The 12,744-nt window shown below is 36.8% G+C and overlaps 3 protein-coding genes across 3 annotated transcripts in view; 1 reads left to right on the forward strand and 2 right to left on the reverse strand.

Annotated features, from left to right (window-relative positions):
* LOC117124605 (testis-specific serine/threonine-protein kinase 2-like) overlaps nucleotides 1–3,331 on the forward strand; it is an 8,696-nt gene extending 5,365 nt beyond the window's left edge. Inside the window, exons 5-9 of the mRNA XM_033270900.1 lie at nucleotides 288–423; nucleotides 1,030–1,145; nucleotides 1,514–1,635; nucleotides 1,981–2,152; nucleotides 2,460–3,331. Coding sequence (XP_033126791.1) covers nucleotides 288–423; nucleotides 1,030–1,145; nucleotides 1,514–1,635; nucleotides 1,981–2,152; nucleotides 2,460–3,331 — 1,418 coding nt within the window. The remainder of the gene's footprint in view (nucleotides 1–287; nucleotides 424–1,029; nucleotides 1,146–1,513; nucleotides 1,636–1,980; nucleotides 2,153–2,459) is intronic.
* Nucleotides 3,332–3,418: 87 nt separating this feature from the next.
* LOC117124558 (selenoprotein H-like) lies at nucleotides 3,419–5,477 on the reverse strand. Its single transcript, XM_033270827.1, has 4 exons — nucleotides 5,288–5,477; nucleotides 4,646–4,791; nucleotides 4,378–4,508; nucleotides 3,419–3,893 (listed from the first exon to the last, which is right to left on the reverse strand). The coding sequence occupies exons 1-3, from the start codon at nucleotides 5,446–5,448 to the stop codon at nucleotides 4,408–4,410; spliced, it is 408 nt and encodes a 135-aa protein (XP_033126718.1). The 5' UTR covers nucleotides 5,449–5,477; the 3' UTR covers nucleotides 3,419–3,893; nucleotides 4,378–4,407.
* A 1,168-nt stretch (nucleotides 5,478–6,645) lies between these two features.
* On the reverse strand, nucleotides 6,646–10,670 carry LOC117124588 (SAGA-associated factor 29-like). The gene is made up of 7 exons (XM_033270882.1): nucleotides 10,441–10,670; nucleotides 9,806–9,954; nucleotides 9,257–9,451; nucleotides 8,666–8,848; nucleotides 8,333–8,426; nucleotides 7,598–7,666; nucleotides 6,646–7,261 (listed from the first exon to the last, which is right to left on the reverse strand). Exons 1-7 carry the CDS (start codon nucleotides 10,600–10,602, stop codon nucleotides 7,145–7,147), a joined length of 969 nt encoding a protein of 322 aa, XP_033126773.1. The 5' UTR covers nucleotides 10,603–10,670; the 3' UTR covers nucleotides 6,646–7,144.
* Between the last annotated feature and the right edge of the window lie 2,074 nt (nucleotides 10,671–12,744).

The raw sequence follows: 12,744 nt of genomic DNA on the forward strand, positions 1-12,744 counted from the left end.
GTTGATTATTCATTTCATTGTACATGATTTTATGTATTTTGATGTGTGTTAATGTTTTGTTTTGCTTCTGTACATACTCTCCATTTTTTTTAGACAATCTAGAATAAATTGAAATTAAAAATAAATTGAATTATTACCTACATCCTTCACGCTTCTTACTATTAGACCTATTTGTTGTGACAGATGCAGCTACGTAATTGTATGAATTTATTTTGTTTGATAAGTGCATCAAACCGTGGGCATTTTACACTTCTTGTTTATTTATACATTATTACTTTTATTCTTAGACTTTGGCTTCGCGTGCCGGTTCCCAACAAATCGCTGTAACATGCTATCAACATTCTGTGGATCGTACGCATATGCGGCCCCAGAGATTCTATCGGCTAGCAATTACGACGGCAAACTAGCGGACATATGGAGCTTGTAAGTTATTTTGCTTTTTAAATTTTTCATTACTTTCAATCACCACTATTAACACCACCACATATTATTATTATATGCTATAATCATTATTGTATGCTATATACCGTATTTATATATTATTGACTTGAGTACAACTTACACCTAAAAAAACCTCAGAGCTGGAAGGAAATCGTGTGTGCCGAGGCTCATTTTGGCACCAATCCCCCACCACCACTCCTCCCCGGGCACATGCCCTATTCTGTTCTTCACCCCTGTAGTTATGCCTCTGCTAGTTACTAAAAAAGAGGAGCTGGGGCGTGGACGTGCCCATAGTGTTTCGATACGTGTATACAGAGACTATTCAATACCATTTGCACGCTTCAGATGCATACGCTGCTTTTACGGATGCAGTTTATTATTGTTTTTTGTTCAATTATATTAATTATCATTTTTTCCTTTATAAAACCAATACCTTTGTCGCATGAATAGGCCAATCCGCCACTGCTTCATCATTATAATATTAAGCGTTTCTATTGATATTTGGCTATTCGCCGTCTTCATCAATCTTTTTTACTGCCATTAGCATGAATGAAATGCAACTAATTTTCCAAACTCCATCTTCATCAGAGGTGTGGTACTGTATGCGATCGTTAATGGAAGACTTCCGTTCAATGACCAGAACCTTACAACTCTCCTTCAACAGACCAAGAAAAGGCCTCACTTCCAGCCTTGGGTTTCTAAAGGTATCATAAATCTAAAAAATTTGTCTCACTGTATCATCATCACCACCATCATCATTGAATTAATATCACCTCGTTCCATCAATATTCTATGTTTGGCGTAGCCCTACAGTATATTAGTATTGGTAGACATACTGTATTGTAACATTTAATACTGTACCTATCTTCTGTTTGCTCAAAGCTTGGATTAATAAAATGTATGTTTAGTAAACCATTTAAGAAAACCTAATGTGTAGAAAATGTGTTCAATATTAAAATATAATACAATATAATATGAGTTATGCATTGCTTTGAAAAAAAATATGTAGGATAACCATATGCAATAGGCCTAATTCATTTATTGATCTTGATGTGCCTACTTGTGTATACAGATTGTGCTGATTTAATTCGGAAGTTATTGCGACCACGCCCTCTTACACGACTGCGTATGCATGAAATCAAACACCATCCCTGGGTTCGGAAGCAGGTTATGAAAGTGGACCCCTCAGACTATGTAAATAGTTAAGGTTTTTTTTTACATGAATACAGTATCGAAGTATCATAATTCTCACTTTATGTTAGTCAATAACGATTGTCCTCGTACTAAAAGTGTTACAAATGAGTACCAGAGCAAAACGAGGGCACATAATATTAAGTATTATAAAGTCAATTGTGACGTCAATCACTGTGACAACCGATGACTGCTACAACAGTCGATTATCTGAATCTTCGATTCCATACAATCGCTCACGACAGTTGCCGACAAGATATATGTATAATACACTAGTGTATGATTAGCTACTATACTAATTGCTTTATAATACAGTATTAATATATATATTTTTTTTAATTGTTGCAGGGGTTTACTAGGCCTATTAATGGTGCTGGAGATGAAACCCAGTCAGAGGAATCGACAGAGTCGTCAGTCGACAGTACGCCACCTAAAGAGCAACATGTAATAGTTCTACTACCGAATGGCGAGACAACACGAAAGAACATTAACCAGTTGGCTCCACGCATACTTTCACCAGGTAGTGTACTTATAGTACCAACATGCCTGTCCTTTGTCAGGGGTGAATCCAGAATTTTTCAAATGGGGAATGGGGGGGGGGGGCACACAATATTTCAAAATAGATAAGTGAGTAGCACTTATTTTGAATACATAACATTTATATGCATTGAAATTTTTAAACTTAGTGAAAAATGGGGGGGGGGGGAGGCACATGCCCCTACTGGATCTGCACCTGTGTGTTGACTCATCATTCACATGTTCGTTAGAAATATGCATACTTGCTTGCTTTACATTGAAATTGACCAAAACACTATTTCCCTTTCAAGGAAAACCAGTAAAAGGGGCAGAGGGAAAAGACAAAACAAGAACTGAAGAACTCAACAAGACATACTTACAACCAAAGTCGATACTAAAAACTCGGACTGGTTCAGTTACAAGCAAAGCAGACACTGAGGAGGCTCGTACTAGAATGAAGAACTTGTATCAAAGAATCTTACAACCATCTCTGAAAGAAGATTACATTTTTGAAGTCGTAGATGAACAGAAATACAGGGAGCGTGGTTGTAGGTCTTCATGCCCTTCAGCAAGTCCAACAAAATGCATTAATTCTCCTCCAAAATCACCTCTTGTAGACCAACGGTGCAACACACAAAAATGTGCTTCCCCATCTCATCAGAAATCACATAGACGAAGTCTTGCCTCAAATAAACCACTGTTAAGTACAGAAACAGAGGCAACGCTTATTCCTGTCTACCAACGAGAGGTACCCGCAAGACAACCATATGAAACAGACTACACTCGCATCACATATCGTCTCGGTTACCCTCCATGTCCATCACCGACAAAATTGGAGGGTCAAAAGAGTCCACCTAAGGAACCAAAAGCACCGCCACCACCTCCTCAAAGAAAAGACCATATGGAGCATGAAACCCCACCAGTGGCAAGTAAAGCATCTCCTTCCAGGAGCAGCAGGCACGAGTTCCAAGGCACTCCAGTGGTGGCACGTACTTGGGATAGGAGGCTAGAGTCCCCCAGCCCAATTAACACTCCTGTACCAAGTCCTGTTCGAAGCCCCGAACACTCCAGTAAGCGATATATGTTGCTTCGACGTCGGGCCACAAAACCACCCAAGAAAATCAATGACCCAAAGACACAACTGTTGTTTCGACGGCTATGTGGCTTTCCAAATCTATCATAAAGAACCATGTAAATAGAATTTGTTGTAAGTACAAATCGTTATGGTCGAAAAACCAAATAAATGTACACTAATCACTTATGTTGTCTGTATTTTTTGTTTTTAATTCAAAAACAACTTTAAAATGCAATAGTGTACATGAAACTGCAACACATTAACTCAATAATAAACTATTTTTAACTGAATACAAATAACTATATCAACATAAAAACAAGCAAACAAACAAGATAAATGAGTGTATTGAATTAATAGTTTTTTAATATTATTATAATATTAAATTAACATCAAATGTGAATAGGCTGATGTCAGTCATAATCATAATAGCAACTTAGTGTTATGAATCTCATTCATTCTATTCTAAGAACAAGCGCTTTGAAACTACAGTACTACACAATTAAGCAACTACCTTCACTAGCTAAGTCAACGATTTCAGTTTGTGAAGCTCTGAGGTAAATCCGAATTGAGTTGTCATATCAGGATGAAAACGTAGGCTAGCACCTCTTGAGTCTTCCTCCGTCATAATTCACTCAACGAAAAAACCTCAAAACCTGAAAATCTGAAACATCTGTAAAAAAGACAAGTGAATGTTTAGCATAAATATTAGAAATATTGATGCAATATAAAAAAAGTTTCCATCATACATATTTTATACATGGTATTTATTATTTAATTGCACTTACTTAAAATAAAACTTTTTTGCTAAGAATAATTGTAAAATTGGTAACCATACCCACAACTCTCCGATGAATTTGACTGCTATAATACTAACTGAGCTAAGAGTCAACTTGTGATCTTTTTTCCATTTTCAATGTAGGACACATATTTCTTAAGGTTTTGCATACTATGCAATTTCTTGATAAATCACATTTTCATTTACGTTACTAACAAAATAGCATCAGAAATTATGTTAGCATTTTATTATAACGGACTTCCAAACAGTTGGCTTCTGATTAACTAGTTACTCTGTAACAACTTAACATTAGTTTTATAATTTATTTCAAATTTTACCTCTGTAATACAAAGATGCAGCAAAAAATTAGAATAATTACCTTTCTTTAAAACAAAAAGAACATAAGCAGTTAGCGCAACTCTTCTTTAAGGGCATTAATGATGACGGACGATTCTGGAAATTTCAACTTCCTGGGGGGTCCTTTTTTCAATCCAGTCCAAATGTTGACCTCTGGAAAAGATAATAAAATTATCTTTTATATAATTATGGCTTATTTTTACAATGCACTACAGTAATATAATCATGGAGCTATTGAATAATTTTTTAGCTCCATGGATATAATTGAAATATGTTATATGACCACAAACCTGTATCATCCTCTTTAATCAAAATTATCTCAAAACTTTTTGACCTTGGTTTATTAGGGTTGACTTCAAAGACTATATTCTCAAATTCTTGTTTGATGTCCTGTGACAGTCTTACAGCGTGTTTTTTGTAAACCTGTCAGGATTTACTATGAAAAAGAAAACAAAATAATTGATAATTGTCAGTTGGCACACTACAGTAATGCAGTTCAAGTAAGTACTCGGTGGGATATTCCTATTTTAAATCGTATAAAAGTTGTTTATTAATATTAACACACAAGGTGACGCCTCTGGACCCCCTTACTGGTGGAGGGCTGAGGTCTATTTGATAGATATTTTTCTTTTAACAACTAGGCCTAGGCTAGAGGCCTATAGCCTAGCTAGGGCCCTAGTCTAGGTCTGTACTAGCTAGGCTAGGCCCTAATAAGTTAGTAAGCTCGGCCTAAATAGGAGGAGGGATAGCTATCTAGCTCGTCTTCGGCCTCTCTCTAGTACTAGCACGGCAAGTAGTAATAGCCTAGTAGTATACTAGGCCTAGTAGCAGATTGGGTGCAGGCCAAGCCCTGAGCCATGTGCGGGCTAAGGCCTAGCTAGGCCCCTCCCTAGCCTAGCCGCAAGTTTTGTTTGAAATTGAGCAGGTCTTACCAATGCTCGATCTTCACTCTCATACTTTTCCTCCCTTCAATTTTAACACCCTTTACTTTCTTGGATGGCACCTCCCGAGTTTCCTGAACTTCATCAGCTTGCACATTCTTTTCTGTTTGTAAAGATTTTGAATCACGTTTTCTCCCACTGCGTGGTGCCATATTGTTTCTGCTGAGAGTTTAAGGAAGTTTGAAACTTGGTGGCGCTATTCAAGTTTTGTAACACTGGATGAGATTTTGCGATGCACCATGTTGATTATTCTTGTGGTGGGAGGTGGTTGGGGCTCCCGACATTTCGGCCACCTTCATGGGAAATACTTCAGATGATGGTTGAGGTGTCTGTTTGGGGTGCCGGGAGGTTCTCGGCCACTCATCCTGTCTTTGTTGAAGTTGTCTACATGGTGTCTCACATGAATTCATTTACTGTTAATTTTTTTTAAATTTCATCTCTCACCACTCACATGGTTGTGTACCACTGTTACGAAAGTGTCATTCTAAACAAATTATTATAGTTATTACTATAACCAAACACGAAAAGTACAGGACAAATGAAAAGATGAAAAAATGAACCACTGTAGTACAGTCTGTACATAAACGTTGCAGTTTAATAAATACATTAAATGTCCATGCTGAATATATACAAATCTCATTATCTGACCTAAGAAATGAGTTCTGCGACAGTACTTGAGCCAGTTCATAGCAAACAGCTTTAATGACAGCCAACCAACCAATTTAAGACGATGATTGATTGATTTGGCTAATAGACTCATGGGTTCCAGGCATTTTTTACATTTGATTTGTGTAATAATAAAAAATAATAATTTCTAAATAAAAAACGAAAGTAAACATTTTTTTTTACATCAATTTACATTTTTGAATATTTTAATCTGTGTTTTGATGCAAACATAATCAATAACATATCTGTGATTGGTAAAACATGTATTTAATATAGTAGGGTCAACCATGAGTGACCGACCTGTTTGGTATAACTTAAATACCTCACACTGGATGAGATTTTGCGATGCACCATGTTGATTATTCTTGTGGTGGGAGGTGGTTGGGGCTCCCGACATTTCGGCCACCTTCATGGGAAATACTTCAGATGATGGTTGAGGTGTCTGTTTGGGGTGCCGGGAGGTTCTCGGCCACTCATCCTGTCTTTGTTGAAGTTGTCTACATGGTGTCTCACATGAATTCATTTACTGTTAATTTTTTTAAAATTTCATATCTCTCACCACTCACATGGTTGTGTACCACTGTTACGAAGGTGTCATTCTAAACAAATTATTATAGTTATTACTATAACCAAACACGAAAAGTACAGGACAAATGAAAAGATGAAAAAATGAACCACTGTAGTACAGTCTGTACATAAACGTTGCAGTTTAATAAATACATTAAATGTCCATGCTGAATATATACAAATCTCATTATCTGACCTAAGAAATGAGTTCTGCGACAGTACTTGAGCCAGTTCATAGCAAACAGCTTTAATGACAGCCAACCAACCAATTTAAGACGATGATTGATTGATTTGGCCTAGCTACTTATGGAAGATTTCATAGAATAAACTCGTCACAATAGCGTCATACTGTAGAATGGAAAAATTATTGTCAATGTCAAATAAGGTAGAATGATGTCACTAACAAAAAGCAGTTGAGGCTTCTTCTATTGGTTTGCTTTCCCATCCACTACATTTTAAGGTATGATGACAAAAATGATGATAATGATCACGGTACTCTTGCTGATGGATTTGAAAAATCCATTGACATAATAGTTCATCTTTAAATATGATTTTAATCCATCATTTTTTTAATACGTTGGTATCATAAACAGGCTAGTTTATCTGTACGTCTATTCATCTTCTTTTTGTTTCTTTTACTTGCACCACGTAGCGTTGTGCAACCTTCAGTGGCGGTGAGTACCCATCAACATAAGATGTGTCTTCAAAAAATACTAAATATTCGTCTTGTGGCTAAAATAGAAGATAATAATTCTTGAAGGTTTGTACACCATGTGGCATATGCTAGAAATCTCAATTGATATACAAAGTCTAATGTTAAAGATAATGGCTTAATCTTAAGGCTACACATCTAGATGTGTATAAGAGACAGGTGGTGGGGGTGGGGGAAGCACAGCCAAAGCTCCACAGGGGGATGAGCATGCCAATGCCACTGGAGATGAAGAATTCTATAATATAAATTTCATTATCGTATCAACGATTTGTCACAAAACTCACGGGAAATTCACTTACCACCACCCGCATGCTTATGGGCCTGGCATGGTTCAAAGAATACTTTAAGTAACTTACCCCAGAAGGCGGTTCATTGACAATAGCTCGATAGAAACAAGTAGTTTGAGGATACAACGCCATCACAAGCTGAAAATGATAAAACATCTAAATGTAAACATCTGGCAATTATGAACCATGAGCTTCTGAATAATAATATTCATGGTTAATCACATACCATATTTATTTGAATATACGACCCACTTTGAATATATGCCCCGCTTTGGATAAATGCCCCCTCTAGAGCCTCATTTGGAATAAATGCTTTCTCGAATAAATTCCCCTAAATAACCGTAAACAAATCTAATGGAAGCAACATTATTGTCAACACATTCTATTAATATTCTACTCCAGTACAATTTCATTTTTTCTAACCTGGTTGGGATCAGTAAGTCTTTATGATCACGCAAAAACACATTTTGTGTTTCAATTATGTGTTGTAGTTCCACATTTACAGAGAAATTAAGGGGCATTTATTTGAATACATACATATCCATTTTACACCAAAAAACATAATTGCCTCCCTCGAATAAACGCCCACTCAAAAATCCTTCTCAACAATAAATACGATAATACTGTAGTCACTCTGGTATAGAGAAGCACCTCCACTGGTGACAACTAATAATGATAATTTATTACATTCCGGTAATTCTCAATATAAAACAGTAAACTATGAAAGTGTATATAAATTATATAGTTATACTGTACACATAGTACTGTACACTGTTTTCTACAATTCCTCTGCAGGATACTTACAGTTCCTTTACTAAACAGTGCTTCAGGGTTTGTCTCTGGGTTTGCCTTCATCAGGGGTAGTGGAATGATTCTTCGTTTTGATAAGTGATGCCTCCTAAAAATAAATTGAGTTAAAATTATCCAGCAAAAAGAGGCAATGAAATGTTGTAAACACACAGTACAGTAAGGTATAAACATTTCCATTCAGATGGAACGGTGCAATAATGAAAGCCAGTCAAGTCACCCACTATTAAAGTAAAATTTGCTAAGAGACAAGTTGACTGGTAATATAATGACCCATAATTAATATAAAATTAGATTTTACATGTTGATGTACATATAAACACGACTTACTCCTTTCCTTCTTCATCTATATCTTCTACTTCATACTTATTCGTGTTTACATTAAACATGTCAACTTCAGCAAGGATCCAGTTTTCATCCCCGTCAGAACCCCGCACTCTTGCTGCGACCTTGTCCCCTTTTTTAGCGATGTAGTTATTCTCACAGGGAATGGCACCGCATAATGGTGGTGGACTATGGAAATAAAAAATAATATTTCAAACAAAACGAATCCAATCATTACTGCAATTAATCCAATAAATTACATTGCTATATATCTTGCATAGATTATAAATTTATTGGGATCCTAGTGGTACAGAGGGTTGCAGATTTTGAATGAATGCATTGATTAGAGGTATTGAGAACAGTTGGCGCAGCCATCCCCTGGCAAAATGCTTTTATATTGTTGTGCTTAAAGCAAGCCCTCTCCTAGCCCATAGGCTATACAGTATACAGTATTAGAAGTTTAAAAAAATGTAATGAAACAATGCAACATTGTAAACGGTTAAAAACAAACTGTTAACTGGTAATACAGCACAGGCCCTAGTGCCTAAAGCTGAATAAATTAGTAACTTTTGGTAAGAGAGAGACAGGTAGTCTAACCTTTGACCTGGTTTTCCAACCCACAATGGAAGCAAGAGGGCACTTTGTTGCAACATTGTCATTAGGACTCCTCTTCTCATTGTTTTCCGTGGCCCTTCTGATTCGTTGTAGTTGTCACTGATTCGGGCCTGTACCCGTTGTTCGTGCTGGATCATTCTCACCTGTTTGATGTTGTCTAAAGCTTTCCACAGGACTCTACAAATTTTGGAAACCGATTGTTATGTAATATTTTGATAATTGATCAACTGGTCAGCTATGGCTGGATGGACCACCCTCACAAAATTTAGTTAATTTATTTTATTTATTCAAGTTTCCTTTACAAGGTTAACTCTTACAGCAAAACGGACTTAAAGAGGCCCTTGCAGGACAGAAAATAATTAAATAAATAAATAAATATCATCAATCAACTCAAAGCCATTAAATGAGGAGAAGGTCCTATGATGGGGCCCAGCTGGCACTGTATTGTACAGTATTCTTATCCTTGAATATTATTATTGTTTTTATTCAGAAGAAACAAATTAAAAATAAACTTATACAAATATATCTTACTCTGCTTCATTTTCAGCATCTGACATAGCATTGCTGTATAGCGTTTTCAGCTTTGTTTTGTAGTATGGAGACACCTTTTGTTCTGATTGCATTTTTTCATGTGTTTTGGTGATATTACTCAGGTTGTGTTCACCTTTGTCACGCTCTTCCTATAAAGACACAACACAAAAAAGATTCACCATCAGATATAAATGTGAGAGCAATCTGAAACAACATGGAGCAACAAAGATCAGTTGGTTGAGCCAGTCGTACTACTGTATGTGCACTAAACCTTGGAAATCAATTGTTCTGGGTAAAATTCAAATGCATCTCTCCTTTAAATTTATGGCGAAACATTATACACCACATTTGGGATGTTGGGAATTTGTCTCTTGGTATACAGGCCAAATCCTTCGCAATCCCTTTGGAGTTCCCTGGCAGTGATCAAAATCTCCGCCATACCATGTTTGGAGCAAATTTGAAGAATCCTGGAAATGGTACTCTCAGAAAGTAAAAAATTCTATTTATTAAAGTAGTTATCCCTAACGAAATATTTCTTTATAGGGACTTCTTCCCCGACTGAGATTCAGGGTTTCCAACCCCTGTAGATTATGCCACTGCTGAAAATTTGAATGATAGAACAGGCTTTCATTTACCTGAACTTGTTTTATTAGCTTGTGTAACTCAACAAGGTGGTCTTGGATTGAGGATGTTGACTCTTGTACTGATAAAGCTGGTGAAGGAACAGGTGCTAGGCTGGCACTGCCAGCTCCACTCCCAGTAACATTAGCATACTTCCCCCTCCTGGCTGTACTCATTTTTCTGATGATATCTTCACACGTTCAATTACTGTAACATCAACACCACTTTTGTTGAAACAGAAATAAAAATAAATAAATTATTTACAACACTGATCTTGGCTTTTATTTAGCATTTTATTCAGTTCTGTAAATCCATAGCCTAGTAGTATTAGCCTTCCAACTCTATCCCCCACCTTTGTGTATCTAGGCCTAGGCAATACAAAGGCCAAACGACAGGAGACAGGACGGGCTGAATCGCCATTGTTCTCTGTGAATGAGTGTGTGTGAAGATTCTTGATTGGGCCTGGCCTAGCCTATCCTCTAGCTAGCTAGATTAGCTAAACTATTTTCAATACTTTTTATTTTGCATGCAACGTGAAAATAATATAACCTGCTGATGCTGTCCACTGATTCGATTTAATCTAGTTAGTATAAACAACAACAAATACTAAAGTAAAACAAAGAACAATCAGATATACCAACCAAACATAACATTTCGATTCTTCGTTTGTGTTCTTCCATACCTACCGGAATAATCTAAATACACGACTGCAGTTTGGTTCCTATAGCCACTCTTTGCTAACACTGGATGCGGGATGAAGCGGCATAAAACAAAAGTTACAGTACAAACATTTTGCATCGTTGTTTAGCAAACCATGATATGAAAGATCCCTATATAGAATACATTACAAATATTAAAAACGGTACTATATCGAAAAACATCAAAACATGATATTAATAAGTAAATAAAGAAAAAAAAATCAAGAACAGACGTTTTTCAACTTAGGCTAACTTTAAGCTTAGTTCCTCCTTGCAGTAACCTATATACTTTTTGATTTTGAGAGTTCAAATTTGTAGACTTAAATATTGCTATAAATGTCGTGTTTTCAAAACTATTATTTAGTCACAATATGGGCCCGTCAAGGATCAATAACTTAATCAACAATGTCACGATTCAATGAGGCCTCTGTTAACCGAATGTCATTTTGGCGAAAAGCCAAGGACGAGCCCTGATATACCGTACTCGCGCGAATAAGCGCCCGGGCGATTAAAATATTTTTTTTTGCACTTTCTGAGGGGCGCTTATTCAAATGGGGCGCTTATTTAAACGCCGGTGCTTATGATGAAAACAGAGTGGAAATTGAGGGGGCGCTTATGGAAATAGATTATTATCGAGGGGTTCTTATGGGAAATTACTAAATTCAAGAGGCACTTTTTGAATGAAAATGACATTATGAATGGCGGTTAGGCGGAAAAAATAATCCTCCAGAGAACATGGGATATTAATAAGTAAATAAAGAAAAAAAAATCAAGAACAGACGTTTTTCAACTTAGGCTAACTTTAAGCTTAGTTCCTCCTTGCAGTAACCTATATACTTTTTGATTTTGAGAGTTCAAATTTGTAGACTTAAATATTGCTATAAATGTCGTGTTTTCAAAACTATTATTTAGTCACAATATGGGCCCGTCAAGGATCAATAACTTAATCAACAATGTCACGATTCAATGAGGCCTGTTAACCGAATGTCATTTTGGCGAAAAGCAGCGGCCGACAGACAAATTGGCTTAACGGACATTTTATTGTGGCCAAATGGACTTTTCGCCGATCGGACGTTCCAAGGCCGAATGGACATTTCATCTAAATTCAGCCGAACCGGGACATTTGTCTAAGTGGACATTTCACCTAAGACATGGGATGGCCGAAAACCGTCACCAGTGGCCGAAGCCTCTTTTGGCCGAAAGGACGTTGCCGAAAGTATAATGTAATTTTCATCTTCTTCAAGTTCTTCATGAATAAACCAAGGACGAGCCCTGATATACTGTACTCGCGCGAATAAGCGCCCGGGCGATTAAAATATTTTTTTTGCACTTTCTGAGGGGCGCTTATTCAAATGGGGCGCTTATTTAAACGCCGGCGCTTATGATGAAAACAGAGTGGAAATTGAGGGGGCGCTTATGGAAATAGATTATTATCGAGGGGTTCTTATGGGAAATTACTAAATTCAAGAGGCACTTTTTGAATGAAAAGGACATTATGAATGGCGGTTAGGCGGAAAAAATAATCCTCCAGAGAACATGGCTCATGACAAGAATGCGTGAATATTTACATGATAAAATAGCAGATGCAATTAGTGGTGGTGGGTAGCGGTTAGCTTTTTG

Source organism: Anneissia japonica, unplaced genomic scaffold (assembly GCF_011630105.1).
Source record: "Anneissia japonica isolate Jap-2015-1 unplaced genomic scaffold, ASM1163010v1 scaffold287833_len2544123_cov190, whole genome shotgun sequence".
NCBI lineage: Eukaryota > Metazoa > Echinodermata > Crinoidea > Comatulida > Comatulidae > Anneissia > Anneissia japonica.